This window comes from Aricia agestis, chromosome 6 (assembly GCF_905147365.1).
Source record: "Aricia agestis chromosome 6, ilAriAges1.1, whole genome shotgun sequence".
In the NCBI taxonomy this organism is placed as follows: Eukaryota; Metazoa; Arthropoda; class Insecta; order Lepidoptera; family Lycaenidae; genus Aricia; species Aricia agestis.
Genome location: NC_056411.1, coordinates 14489277 through 14511813, shown reverse-complemented (window position 1 = coordinate 14511813; position 22537 = coordinate 14489277). Strand labels below are relative to the sequence as shown.

Sequence of the window (22537 nt, the reverse complement as noted above, 5' to 3'; positions counted from 1 at the left end):
TTAGATTCTTTTCGTGCGGCTAACACATTATATTATTATCAAATATTTTAATATTTTAGCGCTTTAGTGTAAAATTAAGGTTTTTAGATTTAGGGCTGAGTATGTCAGGTTAGAAACTTGGCTCTACATGAGATCTCACTACTTTTTGACACGACGAATAACTATAATATTATGTTCTCATCTTGGCAACATTTTTACATGAAAATGTTTTTGATGGGATTTCATTTCTTTTTGTAAGCTCATAAGCTGGTTTACGTTATTTTTTCTTTTAGTTCATTTTTTAAGATTCCGTACCCAAAGGGTAAAAACGGGACTGATTATATTACTGAGACTTCGATGTCTGTCCGTCTGTCGGTCTCCAGGCTGTAACTCAAGAACCGCTATAGCTAGACTTCTGAAATTTTCACCAATTGTGTATTTCTGGTGCCGCTATAACAACAAATACTAAAAACAATATAAAGTAAATATTTAAGGGGGACCCCCATACAACAAACGTAATTTTTTTGGCCTTTTCGGCTCGTATTCCATAATGGCAACATTAAGACACTTGAAATTTTCATAAAATCCTCAATTATATAAGTACGTTGATAATAAAATTGAAATAAAATAAATAAATAAATAAAATAATAATCCCATACAAAAACACATTTTTTTCCCCTACTTTCGCTATATAACAGTACGGAACCCTTCGTGCGCGAGTCCGACTCGCACTTGGCTATTTTTTTTTGGTGTATTTCTTTTAGGTTTCCGTACCCAGAGGGTAAAAACGGAACCCTATTACTAGACTTCATTGTCTGTCCGCTATCCGTTTGTCTGTCTGTCTATCTTGGATGTATCTCATGCCACAGAATATATAATATTAGTCGTACCAACTCATGCATCTAGCGACGGCCGTCGTGACTTACCGACTATCATAATATAAATTATAAACTTTCACCTTATTTTTATGTTTCCGTACCCAAGGGGTAAAAACGGGACCCTATTACTGAGAATTCGATGTCTGTCCGCTGTCCGTCTATCCGTCTGTCTGTCTATCTGTCTCTAGGATGTATTTCAAGAACAGTAGAAGCTAAAGAGTTGAAATTTTCATCGATTATGTATTTCTGTTGCCGCTATAGCAATAAATAATAAATAAAAAAAAAAAAAAGCCTTTATTAATTCCTTAAAAGATTACATCTGCATACATTGTTGTGCTCGCAGCTCGCATTTAAACATCACAGATATTTTTATTACATTAAATATTATGATTACTTTATAAAAAAAAATATTACTTAATATATTAGTACAGTATTGTTTAAATTATTTGTATCTAAAATCTTAGTTTTTATTCCTTATGTCATTATTACCACAATATTTATTTATAATATTTATATTTTTTATAGTCAATATTTACATTTCTAAAGTTATTTTTTAATTTTTAATAACTTATATTTTCATTTATTTACATTTATGCAATATACTACTATTATAATTTTTCAATTGCTTATTAGTATTTGGTACTATGCATATTACTTATTATCACAATATTTATTTACCTACAGTTTGCGTAATGCTATAAAATACTAAATAGTGATAGTGAGTACATTTTTTTTTTCTTATAATAGTCATTCCATATTCTATATTTTTAATTACAACATGATATTTTATTTACATTTATATACAAAAATCTTGATAATATAATTTGCTAGTATCACTACATAATCTTTTTTATAATCACAATAGCTATTTGCAGTTATTCTATAAATTAATGATAGTACATAAGTCAGTTTTCATTTTTATATATACATACCTAATATATTAACACAGTATGGTTTATAGATACAACATTCACATTTCTAAATAGACATTCCATATTTCTATATTTTTAATTATTTACAACATGATTTATTTTCTTTTATAACAATATACATAATATATTAATACAGTATGGTTTATATTCATGCTAGATCTTATTAATTTTACTTTTTTTTTTTTTCTTGTATACATATTTTATACATATATATATATATATATATATATATATATATATATATATATATATATATATATATATATATATATATATATATATATATGTATAAAATATGATAGATATATATATATATATATATATATATATATATATATATATATATATATATATATATATATATATATATATATATATATATATCTCAGTTATTATTTCTGTACATTTTTATTATTATTATTCATTTATTCTATTATTATAGCTCTGTGTATGTCATTTTAATCGCAGTTATTTACATGCTGTACCTATTATATATTATATTAGTTTTCAATGATTTACATTTTTAGCATGATTTATTTACATTGATGTCAAATCTTAATATTATACATTACTTTACTATATATTACAAATTTACAATTATCACAATATTTATTTCCTACTTTTCATGCTATTTTTGGTTCAGTTTAATATTTTTATAAGGACCTCTCTACAGAGTAAAGGCCTCCTCCATGCTGGTCCACACCTTTCTATCTTTTGCTTTTTCAGTCCAGTTTTTTCCTGCTATTTTCAGTATTTCGTCAAGCCATCGGTCAGCTGGTCTGCCTCTGTTTCTCTTTCCCATAGGACCTTGCCACAGGGTTACAATTTTTGCCCAACGGTTTTCGTTCATGCGTGCTACATGTCCAGCCCATTTCCATTTAAGTTTCTTACAGTGTGTTAGAGCGTCTATTACATTTGTGATGTGTCTTATATCTGTGCTTTTCTTTTTGTGTTTCAGTCTCAGTCTCAGCACACTCCTCTCCATGGCTCTCTGAGTTGTAATTATTTTATTTTTTGTGAATTTGTTATAGATCCATGTTTGCGATGCATAAGTAAGAGATGGTAGGATGCAAGAGTCCATAACCTTTTTCTTTAGTCTAATTGGTGCATTTGACTTCAGGATTTCTTTTAGGCTCCAAAATTTCTTCCAGGCCGTGTTTATTCGTCTGTTAAGTTCTTCTTTATGTCTGGTTTTTTTGAACGATATTTGTTTTCCGAGGTAAACATAGTCTTGCACATATTCTATTGGAGCATTGTTAATTTTTATGGGTATTTCTATAGAGTTCGTCATAATTTTTGTTTTTGAAGTATTTAATTCTAGTCCAACAGTATAGCTCACCAAGTGAATATCTTTTAACATTTCTTGTAGTTGCGATGCTTTCTCTGAAAAAATAACTATATCATCGGCAAACCTCAGATTATTCAAATATTTTCCATTTATGTTAATACCTTTTTTCTCCCATTTCAGTGGTTTCATTATATTTTGAAGTACAGCTATAAAAATTCTTTAGCAATAAATACTAAAAACAAAATAAATTTAATATTTCGGGGGGGTCTCTCATACAACAAACGTGATTTTTTGCTATTTTTTCCTTTTGATAATAATAGATGTCGCTGCTGGTCGTCTATATCGCGGTATAGCTAGCACGAACAGTTTCATATACTTGTTAATGCACTCTAATCAACAAGAGATGTCACTGTTGGGCACCTGCATCGTGCTATCGATGACGCGAAGATGTTTAGTATAGACGTTTAACTTTCGTAGTAATATTATTTGTCTTTAAGAGGATTCCACACCGCCATTTTTTCCATACAAACGTTGTCCCCTGTTTCCTCCCTGGATAATGCTAGTAGAGTTATAATTTTTTTCCTGAATATCTACGGCCACTAATACAATGTCCCTATGTTTTCTTTTTTTTCATAATTTAATTATTAAATAAGATATGAACGTTCAAAAACCCAAAAAAATGGCCAGATTTTCCACTGTGTTCAAACGTCCAGAAAACAGATTTGGGGCCCTATTATGAGCTCTTAAATCCATTCACTTTACGTCCTTATACAGTCAGATAAGGACGTAAAAAGAATGGATTTAAGAGCTCATGATAGAGGCCTTGGATAGATTATACAAAAAAAGCAAAACATAGGAACACAGCTCAAGCCTTTTTTTAATCTTTATGAAAAAAGTACTTAAATCGGTTAAGTTTTGGAGAAGGAATCAGGGGACAACGAATCGTTGATTTTCTGGATTTTCTGCAGTTGTCTCTATCGCGTTCTGCGGTATAGGCTTGAGGTAAGGGAGACAACTATAGATATTACACGTACTTTTTTTTCATTTCTCTAGCCGCTGTGGTATCCTCTTAACTAACCGTAAACCGAAGTTGTTTGCATAAAAAAATATATATTAATTATCCTAAAATTCCTGATCAATCTGTTTCAAGTTTGTAAACTTGAAATAGATTGATAATTAAGTAACTAATTATTATTATTATAATTAATGAAATACTCTTATTAATTAAATATTTGCAAAGAAATGCTAAGACTACGACTATTCTTTGAACTTACGTACTTACGAACCCAAAGGGTAAAAACGGGACCCTATTACTAAGACTTCGTTGTCTTTCCGTCTATCCGTCTGTCTGTATGTCTGTCTGTCTGTCTCCAGGCTGTAACTCAGGAATGGTAATAGCTAGAGAGTTGAAATTTTCACAGATTATGTATATCTGTTGCCGCTGTAACAACAAATACTAAAAACAAAATAAAATTAATATATAAGGGGGGCTCCCATACAACAAACGTGATTTTTTTGGCCTTTTTTGCTATTGCTATATCAATAATGGCAACAGGTAGGTACTTGAATTTTTCTCAAAGTTCTTAATTATATGTCTACTTTAATATTTAATAATAATATTAAAATAAAATAAAAAATTAATGGGGGCTCCCATACATAAAACACAAAATTTTGCCTAATTTTGCTCTATAATGGTACGGATATAGGTTAAGTTGGATTTGATAATTTTTAGGGTTCCGTACCTCAAAAGGAAAAAACGGAACCCTTATAGGATCACTTTGTTGTCCGTCTGTCCGTCCGTCCGTCTGTCAAGACCCTTTTTCTCAGGAACGCGTGGAGGTATGAAGCTGAAATTTATATCAATTACTCAGGTCTACTGTCCCTTGAAGCTGTGAAAAAATCAAACTTCTAAGCCAACGCAATCAAAAGATACAGCCGTTTATGCCGCAAATTTTCGACACTTGCAAGGGAATCAAAACCTACAGGGTGCTTCCCGTGAACTCAGAATCTTGAAATTTGGTACGAAGCAACGTCTTATAGCATAGATAAAGGAAAAATTACGAAAACCATAAATTTTTAGTTACATCACATAATATATTTTTTTTTAATAATTTTAAACTTACTACCCATTTCCTCATAAACGCGTAGAGGTATTAAATTGAAATTCATACCAAATACTCAGGTCTATAATACCTTTAAGCTGTCGGAACCCTCGGTGCGCGAGTCCGACTCGCACTTGGCCGGTTTTTATTTTGTTGTTTCAGTACTAATATTATGTTACATACCAAATTTCAGCTTTCTAAGACTTCAGGAAGTACCCTAACAGTTTTGATGATCGGTGAGTCAGTGACCAAATTGTGGTTTTGATGATCGGTGAGTCAGTGACCAAATTGTGGGTTTTTGGACACCTATAAAATCTAAAGTATAATAGCTACGATATTCAAACTTTGCGCATTTAATAACTATACCCATGTCATTATATCTTAAAAATTTCAACTATCTGGCATCATTCAACCAAAGTTACGAGGGTTCAAAAATACGACGAAACGTTTCGAGAAAAGGTAGGTAGTGCCCTTGCGCGCTTCGCTTGGCTCATCTTGGCGGGGGCACTCCCGTGCCCCCAGATATCGCATTAAAATATCTAGGGGCACGGCATAACTATACTTCCGCTTTCATTAAAGTTCTCCAGTTAACACAAAGGTTGTCTGGAAGAAATCGCTTTTAGCGATAAGATCGCCTTTGCCCACATACCTAGTTTTAATATATCATCTAAAAGCGTGTGTTTGCTCGTAGTATAATTATTTTTGGTATTGGTATTTGTGAGCAATAAAGTGTTTTATTATTATTATTATTATTATTACTAGCTGTTGCCCGCGACTTCGTCCGCGTGGACTTCAGTTTATAGCGCGCGGTGTCAACAAAATTGGTGTCAAAAGCTTTTTAAAACACTGGTACCCCTTAATCAAAATACCCAAAACAGCCGTACAGTGTGCAGTGTGCACATAATATAATATATTTTTTTTTATTAAACTTATTTATACCAAATTTTAAAGCTTATTTAGCTTTACACAACTTAGCTGCATTACACAACTTTAGCTTTACCCATAAACTATTTAGTATATTTATTATTGGTAGGTGAGTTATTTAATAACGTGTTACGTGTATAACAATCGAAAGAATCAAAAATTTTACTCAACATGGTACCACTTCTTATAGTAATATATATGAGCAAGCGATAGCGCGACTCTTGGCGCCATCTGTTATGAGTTTTTGGAACTAACTTAATTTGAACAAATTTACGCATAAACACCCCCTTACAACCCCTTTTTCCAGTAAAAAAGTAGCCTATGTCCTTTCTCAGGGTTTAGACTATCTGTGTACAAAATTTCGTTACAGTCGGTTCAGTAGTTTTGGCGTGAAAGCGAGACAGACAGACAGACAGACAGAGATACTTTCGCATTTATAATATTAGTATAGATTAAAATCAAGGAAATGTGGTTATTTAATAATAATAGTTGCTAATTACTAATAAATAAAGCTAGCATTCATTGTTTCGTTTTCTCACACAATTTAAATTTCACAAAAGCTAAAATATCACTGACAATTAGTCATAACCGTAATTGGAGCTCAAATTACTCTTGGCTCGTTAAGTGGATGCTAAAATATAATTTACGACCAGTGAACACATTAAAATAAGTATTAAAACTACATAATAATATCAGATTTAATTACTATATTGTATGCAGTTAACATTTGAATGCGACCATTGCGGATATTTTCATTACTAAGAGGATTAAGACCTTTTTTGACCGACTTCCAAAAAGGAGTAGGTAATACGTTCGGCTGTATGTATCTTTTTTTTTTATATGTATGTTCAACGATTACTCAGCCGTTTGTGGTCCGATTTACAAATTTCTTTTTGTGTTTTATAGGGTTTGACTCGAATTTGGTACCATGTTCATATAAGTGGTGACCTGATGATGGGATCCATGAGTAATCGAGGGAACTCCTCAAAACTTATATGGAAACATATAGTGATTTCGATTTTTTCTGAAGTGTTTCAGGCATATACTACCAAAAAGTAAGATTTTGCAGCAGGATGTACCTTGCTTCCGAAGGTACCCAACAGAACTTTTGAATCCTTAAAGATACAAGTTCGAGGATTTTGGCTTTATTTAAACTACTCCAAGCAAAAGCCAATGAATTCTACATTATTTCTGCTGAACATAGGCTAAATTTTATTTTGGAAAAAATTGGGTTTCGTAAGATATTTAGGTTTTTCGGACGCCAGGTGTAAAATCAACCAGAAAAGTTACTTATTTTGCGTACGCTGCCGAAACTATAAAAGATAGAACCATAAAATGTCTTAAGTAATTGTAGATCTTATAAATATCTACAAAAAAGTCCGCGACACACTATACTTATCTATGTCGAGTGAGGCACAATAACCATTTTTTTATTTAAAATCTTGAATTTTTTTTTGGACTACATTTAAACGCGTTTATTTTACTTATGCTATTAATCCTTATGAAAATAAATTATTTCATCACTAAGTACAATTTATGTAGATAACCTTTGGTCTTCGAATGATTAAAATTGGACGTTTAATTCTGAAATTATGGCGAAATTAAAATATAACGATAGTAGGCGTCACCAAGCGGGGGTGCGCGTGCGGTAGAAAGACAATCTGTGCAGTGTGCACTATGTGCATTATGTATCCATCCCTTCGGATAATGACTGCGTCCGCGTCGTCGATCATCGATGTCAGTGTTGGAGCCTGTGAATTGACCTGGGAATCAGTTTGCTGACCGAGTCTTTCCTGGGTAGGCTTTTTGCAGCCGTAACCGACATCCACGCGGGCGGAGCCGCGGGCGACCGCTAGTAATAATATGTACCTCTAAGACAACAAGCTATAAGTAATATAGCCTTGTGGTCTCATAGGTAACTAAAAAGGTGTCCATGGGCGACGGAAGTTGCTTTCCATCAGGTGACCCGTTTGCTCGTTTGCCCCCTTATTTCATAAAAAAAAGGGTAAAATTATTATTTTTTAACAAAAAATTAAAACCGACTTCCAAGGTAAAAACAAAAGTAATATTCTTAAAAATAATCTAAAAAGAATCAAATAATTCTTATTCCTTATTATAGTGCCGTCTTCAGACTTTGCCTAAACCTCAACTATTTCTGTACTCAATCTTCATGCTTTTGAAGTCGGTACCAGCTTACCTTAGCGTAAGTTCTATGTCAAGGATCTCAGAACTTTTCCGGGCTGGTAGCGACTTCAAAAGTACGAAGATTGAGTACAGAAATAGTTGAGGTTTAGGCGAAGTCTGAAGACGGCACTATAATAAGAAATAATAATTATTTGATTCTTTTTAGATTATTTTTAAGAATATTACTTTTGTTTTTACCTTGGAAGTGGGTTTTAATTTTTTGTTAAAAAATAATAATTTAACATGGGGAAATGCTTTACGCATCCCCGGCAAATTGGGGAAGCAGCAACATAATATAATACCGCCATCCGCCATACTTATAAAAATATTTGAATACTTCTGACTTTTGTCCTTGTCTGTTGCATTGGAAATGCTACTTGATGGACAAGGACAAAATTTTGTTTTGCGTTTGAATATAATATCGTATACTTAGAGTATACGATATTATATTCAAACTCGGCATTCTCAAAGTGTGCTCCGCAGAGCCCTGGGACTTCGGGAGCGATACTTATACAGGGTACGGTGCAATTAAACCTACCGGCCAAATTTTTTATAGGCCTTAGGTATCATTAGGACAGTCCATTTAACCAACAAAAATAGGATGTTAATTTTTTACAACATATTTTATCCCACTTAAAATCGTTGCAGAACGATCACTTCGAGGCAGTGGGTAGAGCTGGGGCGACGCGGGCGGTGGCGCCAAGGAGACGCGCGGGCGGGGGCACGTCATCCGCTGGCGACGCGTAGAGTCTATTAATTGTGGTGTTTTTAGAAAAAATATCGGATGCTATTTCTCAACATTTTAGTACTTACTGAGTGATTAAAAAAGAAAAAACACGTGTATTTTTATTTTTAACAAGGATCAATATACTTATTGAAATTTAGCTGGAAGGTTTAATTGCATCCTGTATGTTAATCTTTTTTAGATAATATTTATGACACCATACATGAACTCAAAATTCTTGATGAATATCTACTTCCTGCTACAATGGCTCTTTGCAAAATGTTTGAAAACTCTACCCTGTCTCCTTGTGCATACTAGGGATGAGGGTGGCCACTACGATGGTCTCAGCTTACCTACGTAGTATCATAGCTTATTCATAAATTTAGCATTAACATTATTGCCTCGTTTAAAGGGTGTCTTAATGTTATTGCAAGTTGCAAGTCACGGTCGACCTTCGTCTAATGCTCATTTAGAAGTTTATAATATGAACCGGTCTAGTGAACATAACACATTTAATTGTTCAACTTATCATTATTTATTAAGTATTATATAAATGATTGTTTTCAGCTCATTGAAAAACAACAAAATTAAATTAAACTTTGTATCGTAGGTTTTAAGCTAATTTTGCTAGTTCTTGGCACAGAACGAGTAAAACAATCTCTAACTTCTATATTGCCTTTGTATTTGGCGATTCAAAAAATTGTTCTTTTATGGAAGTGGTTCAGATATTTAACAGGTACAAATTCGCGAGGTTCGAGTGGTTGTCGATGTAAAGCAAAATTGCAGCCAACCGATGATATTGTACTTATACAGATATGTTACGTCCATACTATTTTCCGGCTTAAATCTCTTCCGAACAATTTTCAAATTCTTCTTCTTCTTCTTTAGAAGAAGAAGAATTTGAAAATTGTTCGGAAGAGATTCAAAATTGCAGACATTGACAAATTTGACAGATGAGTGAAACAAAAGATACGAAAAACCATTTACGTAAAAGAGACAGTTCTATTTTTAAACGTCGAATCGTATCGCTGTCTCTTTCTTCGCCTGAGCTATGACGAAAATTCGATTTTTTCCAGATTGTTCGAAAAAATAATTAAAAATGTAAATAATCAAGGTATTTATTGCAATCAAGACATGTGGTAAGAGATTCCATGTGTTTTGTTTACTTTCGAGTCATAATTGGTACATTTTCGATACACGCACGACGTCATTTTCAATTTATTTAGGTAAGACAAGACGCGGCACATTCGTGACTGCGCTCGATGCAGACTAAACAACAGACGGCCCAATTGGGCCGTATTTGAAGCTTCACAACGCGCGCGGTAGTAACATATCTGGTTTGAGTATTTCATCATTGCAGCCAACATTTAGCTTCATGACTGATGAGTGATGAGTGATGAGCCTAGATGCTAGAGCCTAGAAGTTGCATTTTTGCCATGTGATGCCTATTGCCTACCCATAGTAGATATTTGTAGTGACTTTCCAAATTAATTCCAAACAATAAACTTTGTTTACTAATACAGTGTGTTCCACTTATTTAAAGTTATAATAATTTATAGTACAGAAGCCATAGAACAATTTTTATTTTATTATTATCAAGCTAATTTTTGTGAGTATCTTCATTTTGATAAAACGAACAACATTTTTATATGCGAAAAATCTTGAAAGAAATACTTTTACCATAGAGTAATAAATATATGTATATTATATGTCAGCGGGGCTAAAATGGTCGCTTTGGAGAATCATATAATTAATCATAATATGATTAATTTTTAACTCCATTTTGCGTGCAATTCATATAGTGATTCACTTAGATTAATGATTGGTCCCGCGATCGGCGCTCACGCGCGGAGACCAATCATTAATCGAAGCGAATCACTTTTAAACTCCACTTTGCGTGCAATTCATATAGTATTCGCTTACATCAATGATTGGATTCTCGCGCGGCGCTCGCGGGCGGCGACCAATCAATAATCGAAGCGGATCACTATATGAATTGCACGCAAAGTGGAGTTTAAAAATGAATCATATTCTGATTCAATATATGATTCTCCAAAGCGACCATTTTAACCCCGCTGGTCTCTGCTTTTACTTGATGGTCCTAAAATATGGATTGTTCTATTTGTAGGACAATTATATAACTACTAGCTGTTGCCCGCGACTTCGTCCGCTTGGACTTCAGTTTATAGCGCGCGATGTCAACAAAATTGGTGTCAAAAGCTTTTATAAAAAAACCCTGGTACCCCATAAATCAATACAGCTGTGCAGTGTGCACACAATAAGTACTTAATTTTTTATATTTAACTTTATATTTTATGCCAAATTTTAAAGCTTATTTAGCCCCCCAATTACACAACTTTACTCATAAACTATTTATCATTGATAGGTTTAGCCCCAATTTCACCAACGTCTGTTAGTGTTAACAGCTTGTTAAAATGTCCTGTCTTCTCTAATTTGAGCATTAACTTTAACAGTCGTTGGTGAAATTTGGTCTTGGAATGTCCTTTCTCAGGCTTTAGACTATCTGTATACAAAATTTCATTACAATCGGTTCGGTAGTTTTGGCGTTTGGCGTGAAAGCGAGACTGACTGACAGACAGACAGACAGACAGAGATACTTTCGCATTTATAATATTAGTATAGATTATGTGCACACTGCACAGCTGTTTTTGGGTATTTTGATTAATTAAGGGCCGCGCTACACCGGAATGGCAGCGGCGAGGCGAGCACTTTTAGCGCTGCCATTCCGGTGTAGCGAGGCCCTAAGAGGGGTACCACTTACCAAGGTTTTAAAAAGTTTTTAAATTTGACACAAATTTTGTTGACACTATAAACTAAAGTCCACGCGGACGAAGTATAATATATAATAAGTAATATATAATAAAGTAGGTATGATTAGTTCTGTTACAATAATGAAGTAAAAAATAAAACGCCATCTGTTTTCTTATATTAGAATTAAAATGTTGATTGCATATTGATATATTTTCTGGATGGAATATAGGCCAACACGGTACACTCGAACTCCTTAGAAATGCAGTAGGAGTTCTATAAGATAAGATAGATTGATTATTATTATACCAAGTGATAATATTATTAAACATAATATTCTAACGTATTAAAAACTATAAACAAAAACATATTAACTAATAAGTATGATTAGTTCTATGTTACAATGAAGTAAAAAATAAAACGCCATCTGTTGAATCGTATTAGAACTAAAATGTTCATTGCATTGATATATTTCTGGATTTTTTATAATATTATACATAAAATATATTTAAGATTTTTGAAATATTATTTTAATACACATCCAAGACCCAGGAACATTGAAAACTTTTTGTTCCGCCTGCGGGACTCGAACCCAGGACCCCCGGGATGAGCGCTGGCCACGCGCAATGCGAATTAATTTTCATCGATATTTTCATGGAAATAAGATATTTTCCCACATCAAAATGTAGCCTATGTCCTTTCTCAGACTCTAGAATAACTGTGTACAAAATTTCATTGCAATCGGTTCAGTAGTTTTGGCGTGAAAGCGAGACAGACAGACAGACAGACAGAGATACTTTCGCATTTATAATATTATAGTATAATAGTATAGATTAACCTATCAATATACAAACAAAAAATCAGCTCGTTAGGGTTCCGTTTTAGGGTTCAGCTGTAGCCAACAAGTTTTGTTGATTACAGAACCCTATAACGGAACCCTAACGAGCAGATTTTTTGTATATTAATAGATTAATAGTCATCACTCATATAATTTAAGAGTAACATTGTCTTACAAACAAAACAGTCTATATTTTAGGACCATCAATTCTAAGTATGAAATCCTTTCTATCTCTGTTAGCTAATAGCTACCACTTTCGAGATTTATCGCAAATAAAAATGTTGTTCGTCTTGTCAAAATGAAGCTACTCACAAAAAATTTGCTTGATAGTAATACTTAAATAAAAAAATGTTCTAGGGCTCCCGTACTATTAAGACTTGACTGTCAAAAACCAATTTAAATATTATACCAATATTACTTTTGGCCTGAATATTTATCATTCAGACCTCGACCAACCTCGACAGTTACATGAGTTTCCACTCTATTTCACCCCGCGAATGCGCTGACGTAACACGACGTGATCAATTGACTGGGACCCGGGTCATTGTAATATTATAATTTATAATTATTGTTGTTTATTGTATTATTCAAAAGTTTATAGTTGTATTTACAATGCAAATTATAAATTACTAGATGACGCCCGCAACTCCGTTGCGCCAAAACTCGTTTATCGCGCGGGAAACGTACATTTTTCCGGGCAAAAAGTATCTTATATCCTTTCCCGGGACTCAAAGTATCTCCATACCAAATTTCAGCAAAATCAGTTCAGAGGTTTGAGCGTGAAGAGGTAAGAGACAGACTTTCGCATTCATAATATTAAGTAAGTATGGATTGTACATGATACACATCTATGTACATGTTACATAAACCAAGGACCAAACCAATAATATTATCTTAGGCATGTTGTTGTTGAATATCAATACACAACAAGTAACAACGCTCATAAGCACTTCCTATCGCCCACCAGTCGATGAGAACGTAAACTTTCGTAATGTCCAGAAACACAATTTTATTAAAATCAACATCTTATTTTATTTTATGAAAATCAACATCTTGCTCTAATTTAAAAGACATGAAAACATCAAGTCTTTTATTATTATGATTTTTTTATGGGTAAAAACGGGACCCTTTTACTAAGACTTTGATGTTTGTCTATCCGTCTGTCTGTCTGTTTGTCTGTCTGTCTCTAGGCTTTAGCGTGTATCTCAAAAAACGGCTATATAGCGGCAACAGATATACACAATGACAGATTGTGTATATCTGTTGCCTCTATAACAACAAATACTAAAAACAAAATAAATTAAATTTGTGGAGGGGGGCGGGGGCTCCCATATAACAAACATATTTTTACATTTTTTACTATTTTTTTATCTACATTATCAATAATGGCAACTTGAAATGTTCACAAAATACTCAGTTGTATTTATAATTTAATAATTAAGTAATAATAATATTTTAATTACATAAATAATTAAGGGTGGCTACCATACAAAAAAACACATTTTTACCTATTTTTGCTCTATAATGGTACGGAACCCTTTGTGTGCGAGTCCAACTCGCACTTGGCTGATTTTTTTTAAGTTTGTGCGCGGAAAACTATGTCATTTATGAACCGATTTTGATGATTCTTTTTTGTTGAAAAGACGATATTTCAAAGGTGGTTTCATGACACGGAAATACTAAAATGCCACTTCATGCATCCAATGTCTAATTACAACACATTTAAAAAAAAAAGAACTGAAAAAGAAAATTAAGAATACACCAAGTGTTTATTTTGAAAAGGATTTGAAACAAAACATTATTAAAATTATTTTTCTTACATATTTATGGGTCCCTTTAGCTTGGGAGCCCCCCTATTAACTCTCTACTGCACGGTCAAATTAACTAGACGCACAGTTTGATGACGTGAGACGTCATTTATCATTATGAAGCTTGCATGTTATATAATATTTATACGTGGGAGAGCCATGCTTCGGCACGAATGGGCCAGCTCGACCGGAGAAATACCACGTTCTCACAGAAAACCGGCGTGAAACAGCGCTTGCGCTGTGTTTCGCCGAGTGAGTGAGTTTACCGGAGGCCCAATCCCCTACCCTATTCCCTTCCCTACCCTCCCCTATTCCCTTCCCTTCCCATCCTTACCTTCCCCTATTACCCTGCTCCCTCTTAAAAGGCCGGCAACGCACTTGCAGCTCTTCTGATGCTGCGAGTGTCCATGGGCGACGGAAGTTGCTTTCCATCAGGTGAACCGTTAGCTCGTTTGCCCCCTTATTTCATTAAAAAATATATATATATATATATATATATATATATATATATATATATATATATATATATATATATATATATATATATATATATATATATATATTTCAATGCCCCAAGTTAATGTGACAGTGTTGTATGTAACATACTTATATTTATATTTTCAAGTTTTTGAACTAAATTACTAAAAATATTATAATGAAATGAAACTTACAAGTTTTTCTTCATCAAATTCTGCACGTCTTTTGGTACCATGTTGATCACTGGCTTCAGATTGTGCTGATTTTCCACTGTCACTCTCAATTTCAGAACCACTCTCATCAGATCCACTAGACTCCTCCTCACTTGAACTGTTCTCATCATTCTGGCTAGGTTTACTGGGATCTGATATAAGTAATGCTGTGAGGCCATTTTCTAATCTTATAGTCCTATAATAAAAACATTGTTATGGTAATTCTATTTGTCATAATATTTAATATATCATAGACATGTTTTGTTTACGTAAACACTAAACATGTTAGAAAATCAGAATAAAAATTAAAAAAGGAGAAACTGTAACATGATTTCTAAATAATGGCACAGACCAGTAAATACTAATAATGGTGAATCTTTTTCTAGTACATGTATTTTTTAGTAAGATCATAGATTAGATAATACAATATATAGGGAAAAGGTAGTAATGTGGCCTCTGCATATATATTGGCCCCCTTCAATATTTTAATATTTTAACAATGCTATCCAGTATAATTTTGGTGGAACGGGATGCTCGCGGCATGCTACTAATTTAGCACCATACAAATCAACAGAGGCTGTCAAGTTCGATTGTCATTTGATCGAGTTTAAACTTGCAACCGGTGAAACTTTTAATTGTGTGTGATTTTATTTCGATAGTTGTAGAGCCATGGGTACAGTCTCAAATTTTTGACTAATGGGCTATGTAGACTGTGGAGGCTCCAAAGGTGACTATTACATTTGTGATTTTTGCCGTTAAGGTTCACTTGTTTCACTTGTGCAATACATTTAATGTGACATCCCCGGGGGTCACATTACCATCACTTGATTTCAAAATACCAAATGTGATTGATTAAGAATAAATAAAACTCGTGCAGGATAATCATCCTGCAAGAGTTTTATTTATTCCCGAATTAAACAAATATATAAGAAGTCCCATAATGTATTTTTTTAGGTTTCTGACTCCTATATTTTTTAAATAATGCTTGATAAACAAAGCGGCCACATTACCACCTTCTCCTTTAAATGAGTAAGATTCAATTAAATTTACATTATTTTACATTTTAATATTTTGAAAGAGAGGAGAATTTTAATGTATTATCACAGGGTTATAATCTAAGAAACTTTTTTGCATTATGAAAATACAACAAAAGGCAATTAAATAATATTTTTTAATTTACTGAAACTTACTTGTATAATTTTTTATCAGAAATTGATTTTACTGGTTCTGATAAAACCTCAACTTTTTCTTTTCTAGCAGACATGGTAGCAGATTGTTTAGATCGATTAACTGCCTTAACTTCAGGTTTAAATTTAGGAGCTCTGTTAAAAGCACTTCTTTTAGACATATTTAAAGGCGTGCAAATATTATTTAGCGTCGAGCAAAATGTTTTTCTAAACACACTAGAGAGAAAATTTGACATTTATGAATTATTCACCCCAGTAGCTCTACCATGAGTTTAAAGCTATAGTATTTAACGATACTCGATACCGTCTCACGTAAATTTTTAGTATGGAAAATTTTACAGCGCCTCTAGCGGTCACTTGTGGAACTAAAATCGCTACCATGAGTTTACAATAAATACGTATCGAATAAAAACTCGCTAGCGACTAATGTTTTAAGCAGTTTCTCATGTGAATCGGTACCATGAGTAAACAATTTGACAGGTGGTATCGTAAAATACTGTTACTACAATAGTAAAATAACTCACTAGCCTTTTGTAGGGTGAAAGTGTTTAGTGTTGTGAAGAGTTTCATACAAAAGAATAATATTTAGTAATTTGCGCTTAATACGTTATCTAAATATGTCCGGTAAAGCATATTTAGCGTGGAATATGTTAGCTTTGGCTTCACGAGAAGACGAACGACGTGAACAAGGACGATTTCAAGCTAGTGTACGAAAGTGTCTTGGACATCCACTTGAAAATTTGAGTGATAATAATTTTATTAAAGAATATAGGCTAAGCAAAGAGGCTTTCGAGTATTTGTGTGGACTCCTAAGAGCTCACACAGATTTGAAATCATCACAAAGAGTATCCCTTGACACAAAGGTAAGTTAGTACTTAGGTACATTGTATTTTATGAACTTATATAGTAGGGCTGCTGGAAGAGATTTCTTATTAGAAATAAGCAGATCCTTTGTGTCGTCTTTCTGTGTATATTATCACTGTCATATTGTCATTGTTTCTTGTGCACAATAAATTATTAAATAAATAATATACTTACCTATTTTGTAGACATATTTCTTCATAAAAATAATACAATTTTAGGTTTTATGTGCATTATTATTTTATGCACATGGCAGCTATCAGCGAATTACTGGCAAAGCTCATCATTTTTCCCAGGAGGCAATGAGTGTCTTTATTCATCAAGTAACACAAGCTTTAAACCATCCAATAATTTTAAAAAAATTCATAAAATTTCCAACGAGAAGAGAAGAAAGGGATACCATTAAACAAAGGTACTCATAATATAATATAATACTGCTTAAACATATTGTATAAAACTCAATTAATATTTTCACACTAAGTATCATACTGATTAATGTTTTTTTTTAGTTTCTTCAATAAATATGGCTTCCCAGGAGTAATAGGGTGTATTGACGGAAGTCACTTTAAAATATTTACACCCAACAAAGAAGAGGAGCACTTATATTTCTGTAGGAAACATTATCATTCTCTTAATGTGCAAATGGTTAGTATTTTAAGTTTAACTATGAACGATAAGTACTTAATTTATTTCATTTTTATAGTTTAAGTGGTAATTCAAAGTAATGTAAGTAGTATAACTTTATATCACATATTACAATCTACTTACCTATTTTTTTCAGATATGTGACCACAATTGTAACATCCTCTCTGTAAATGCAAAGTTTGGAGGTGCAACACACGATGCATTTATATGGGAGAATAGCAATATCAATGATTACATACAATCATTGCACAGGCAGAATGAGATTGTGTGGCTGCTTGGTGAGCAATCAATTTAGTTGTTAAAACTGATAATTAAACGGTAATTAAGCTTTGGACAAACCCTAATAAAGACCTTTTCACAGGCGATTCCGGTTACCCTCAACGGCCATGGTTGATGACACCCTATTTAGACCCGCCTCCAAATTCGATGAAGGAAGTCTACAATGTAGCTCACATATCCACAAGAGTTGTCATTGAGAATACTTTTGGGCGTTTGAAAAACCGATGGCGCTGTCTACATAGGGATAGGACTTTACACTATCAACCAGAAAAATGTGCACAAATTATTTTAGCATGTTGTGTGTTACACAACATTGCACTGAAATACAATATTCCGGATCCTGAGGATAATATTGGTGTAGGAACACAAGGTATTTTTAGTAAAATAAACTATGGATACAGATGAGTATTTAAAGTTAATTAAAAATGTTTAAAATATTGCGTGTTTACTTCTTGCAGAACCATTTGAACAAGATGAGCTGGTGTTTGTAAATGAATCAACCAGTAATGTATTACTCAGGGGGCGCACAATACGGGATCAAGTGGCAAGAAGACTTTCCCAAAGACGATAAAATCAAAAGACTAAAATTCTTTCATCATGTTATCCTATAATAATTGACCACCTGTTAGTTACATTTTAATTCAATGTGGCTTTTATACTCATAATATACTTAAATATGGTTATAATATGTCTACCTACTTATTTACCAACCCACATTAACATTCTTACACTATAAAATATTATAGTTAATAATAAATATTATAAAAATAAATATTGTAGCTTTGAAATTTTGAGAGACAAACTCTGACAAGAACATTATTTGAAGATAATAATAAATGTGGCTATACTTGCAGGTGTCTAGTGTTGAGTAATGTGATCCTGAAATAATGATGATGATTTCTATTTCATGGTTTACTTGCTAATTAAAAGTTTTTTTTGTAAATCATCTTTATTTAATGTGACACACAATTTATACAGTTAAATAACAGCAATTTGTTTCTGATGATATTAAAGTAGTACACAAAGAGCTGCAAATATGAGAAACCCGCCTGTCCTTTTTTGGGACTCGCAGTATCTCGTCCATGCCAAATTTCAGCAAAATCGGTTCAGCGGTTTGGGCTTGAAGAGGTAACAGACAGACACACTTTTGCATTTATAATATTAGTATGGATTTGGAATACAACAAAAAAAATGTAAAATTAAAAATTATCATTACACTAAAAAACTAAATTAATCTTGAAATAAATTCACAAATAATTAAGGAAACACATAAATCACATAATTATCTGTTTCCTAAATTACTTGTGAAATTTTTAAAAACATCTAAAAATTGCTGAAATAAATCTATCCACTTTTGCTGTATAGCTAACTCCAACTCCCTAACCCTTATCCTTTCGCGTTCAGCTTCCTGTTGGAAGGCGCGCCATTCAGAGTCCGATCTAAGAAACGCCTGTCTCGCTAGATCGGACTGGGTCTGTGTGCGAGTCCTGCGAACAGGCGAATTTTGGTTTTGGAAAAGGCGTCTGCGCCGAGCACGAGGCGTTAAGGGCAAAGGTATGTTGCCCTGCGATGCACGATTTGATCGAGGTGCAGTGCCAATGCCTGTCGGGCCTGTCTCGCTCCTCTGCAGTCGGTCTGTAATAAGAAAGAAAAATAATATTAGAAGGAAAAAGTCTTAATATCACAATTGAAATGCTATTTTAGATAAAATATAAAGTTACATAATATTAAGTGATACCATTTTTACATAGAATAATAATAGAATAATATTAAGTCAATAGTTAATACATATAATAAAAATATATTGGAAACAACTTTTCAGACTAAATATAAGAAATTGAGACTGCACAGGAATGTGATAAACTGATAACAATAATTTAGAGAATTATACATAGATAGTATTCCAATATTGTACCTGTGGTTACATTATGCGCATCTTCTGGGGGAACAATATGCTCGATGACCGAAGGTTCTAAAACCGAGGCACTATCTGCAGGTAAAGAAAGTCTAGTAGAAGGACCAGGTTGGTTCCAATCTTCATGTGCTGCAAAAAAAACAATTATTACTTATATTATACTGTAGGTGAATAAGTTAAGTCAGACGTCATAAACAATAGTGGAATATGTCTATACTAATATAAACTACATAGTATGTTAAATAATATTATATACTACTCTAGGCATATTCTACCTTTATTTATATTTTATTCATTACAAAACATACCAAGATACATTTCTTGTAGCGGGTGGCTGGCTTGAGATGATGGGTCAGATAGCAATAGAGTGCTAGTTTCTTCCTGTAAATATATGTATTATTAATTAAAAAACACAAAATGGAAACTAAATGAAATCCTTATTATTAATTAAAAAAGACAAAATATAAACTAAGCAGCACAATGTACCTCTAATCCAACTTCATCAATAGTCATAATGCCTGTAGCAGCCTGAGTACCTAGCACACGGAGAACTCTCTCTTCTATCTCAGACAGCTTAAGCTTACAGGCTGGGCCACCACCAGTTGTTAGTGCAGATCTGTGTATGCGACTAGCTTTTCTTTTTATATTGTTTTTGTAATCGCTCCAAACCTTATTCATGCACAAATGCAAAAAAATAGAAAAAGTTACATAGCCAAAAAGAAAGTAAAAATATAAATGTTACGCAAATTATAAAAAGCAAATAATTAACCAACACCAAAATCAGTAGTTAAAGTATGTGTTATACATAGGATAATATTTATATCATACTTTTCTCCATTTCTCGGCGGTCTTGGTGTCCCCAGTAGCATCTGCATTTAAAAGGTCCGTCAACTCATTCCATTTTTGGGCATTAATTACCCTTCCTTGTGGCCCTTCTGAAGGTTTGCTAAGGTCACCGTTTCTAAAAATAAATTTCAAATAATAAAAACGGAACTCTTGCAAAGCACTTGAAATTTATAATATTTTTCGTGTTCGTAAACTATAAATATATTTGAAATTTTGAAAAAAATATCTATAAAGACGAGGAAATTTACTACTTATAAAAGATTCAGACTCACGAAAGTACGGTCTCCATTTTATAGAATTTAAATTTAACGCTGAAAGTAGCTATATTAACCAAACACTTATTTTAAGGTGTGTATATATTATAATATTTTTTTAGTTCAATGATAATTATACCTAAACATGATTCCGGACAGAATGAGCCTAGCCATAATAATATTATGTCCAATTAACACCTTTTTAAACTTTTATATTAGACTATGTATAAAGAGAAAATACGAGGTACATCATTAAAAATATGTTTAAGTATTTAAAAGTTATAGAAAATTAAATGAAAATAACACTTACTTTTCCATGTATTCCACCATTAATTGAAATTGTGTGGCACTGGTACGCATTTTTATAATACATGTATTTTCGTTCACGTCTTTTACGAAATTAACTGCTATTCACAAGGAAGTGTTTAAGTAGGTAAAATTATCATCACACAAAAAATAATATGAACCAGACGATAGACCCTTGCCAAAACCATTAGAACAAAAAAAGGTAAGATTGTTTGGTTTTCGAGTACACTTGAGCAAGTGGCACTTGTATTTGTAAAATATAGTTTACAAGAAATAGCAATTCTTTATCTTAATACAATAATTTATGGTTTACAAGTTTGTAACTTATCTTTAAAAGTTCAAAATTTGTTTCCAAAATTCATCGAACAATGTCAACATTCAACGTTATTTACATACGATATGCAATCTCTCTTCTTCTTCTCCTTGTATAATGCATACAAGTTTACGAATATATTTGTCTCATACATATACTAATAACAAGTCGCTGTTTTAAATTGGTAGGGTTTTAAGGCCATATGCCGTCTTTGTCTTTTACTCGAGCTAGAAAGAGAGAGCAAAATCAATTATGAAGTTAGCTACATTCCGATTTTTATACTATTATAAACACACGAAAACAACATAAACAATCGTGTCGTCGCTAGCGAGTTTATATGACTCATGGTACGGTTTTTATTGAAAACTATATCGACGCACGTTTGCTCGCTATCGGGTACGGTAAAATCGTATACTTTTTCGATAGCAACTCATGGTAGAGCTACAGAGCAGCCAACCCACAGATTACTAGTATATATTTAGCCAACCTTCCGCAAGTATCACTCATCACTTCTTCTTCTTCGTCCTAGTATGCGTTACAAATAAAATGCCAGAACCAAAATCAAAATATGAAAGATACGCAAAATATGCAAGAATATCAAACGTTTTTCTTTGATTTCAAATTATCATACAATAGAGCTGATCACGAACTGAGCAAGCTGCAACTTGTAAGTTCGTCCTTTAAGCTGCGTGTGCACTGGATCGGAATCGGAGCGTACGCGAAGCGTACGGAGCGTACGGATTTGTTGCTTTGTATTGATTTGCATTTCTGCGCCTGAGACCGGAATTTATGCCGATGACGTCATCCGCAGCCGCG

At 33.0% G+C, this 22537-nt stretch overlaps 3 protein-coding genes across 4 annotated transcripts in view; 1 reads left to right on the top strand and 2 right to left on the bottom strand.

The window, feature by feature from the left end:
* LOC121727633 (nardilysin-like) overlaps positions 1-16548 on the bottom strand; it is a 51062-nt gene extending 34514 nt beyond the window's left edge. Inside the window, exons 1-2 of the mRNA XM_042115567.1 lie at positions 16306-16548; positions 15098-15311 (exon numbers count right to left, since the gene is read on the bottom strand). Coding sequence (XP_041971501.1) covers positions 15098-15311; positions 16306-16538 — 447 coding nt within the window. The 5' untranslated portion in view covers positions 16539-16548. The remainder of the gene's footprint in view (positions 1-15097; positions 15312-16305) is intronic.
* A 365-nt stretch (positions 16549-16913) lies between these two features.
* LOC121727632 (putative nuclease HARBI1) lies at positions 16914-18775 on the top strand. The gene is made up of 6 exons (XM_042115566.1): positions 16914-17165; positions 17385-17575; positions 17673-17808; positions 17945-18086; positions 18170-18457; positions 18546-18775. Exons 1-6 carry the CDS (start codon positions 16920-16922, stop codon positions 18656-18658), a joined length of 1116 nt encoding a protein of 371 aa, XP_041971500.1. The 5' UTR covers positions 16914-16919; the 3' UTR covers positions 18659-18775.
* Positions 18776-19295: 520 nt separating this feature from the next.
* Positions 19296-21792, bottom strand: LOC121728293. 2 transcript variants are annotated; one of them, XM_042116440.1, is made up of 6 exons: positions 21413-21792; positions 20831-20963; positions 20489-20671; positions 20311-20383; positions 20003-20131; positions 19296-19722 (listed from the first exon to the last, which is right to left on the bottom strand). In XM_042116440.1, exons 1-6 carry the CDS (start codon positions 21460-21462, stop codon positions 19370-19372), a joined length of 921 nt encoding a protein of 306 aa, XP_041972374.1. In that variant the 5' UTR covers positions 21463-21792; the 3' UTR covers positions 19296-19369. The 2 variants fall into 2 exon arrangements, with proteins under 2 accessions (XP_041972374.1, XP_041972375.1); XM_042116441.1 differs by lacking the exon at positions 20489-20671.
* Between the last annotated feature and the right edge of the window lie 745 nt (positions 21793-22537).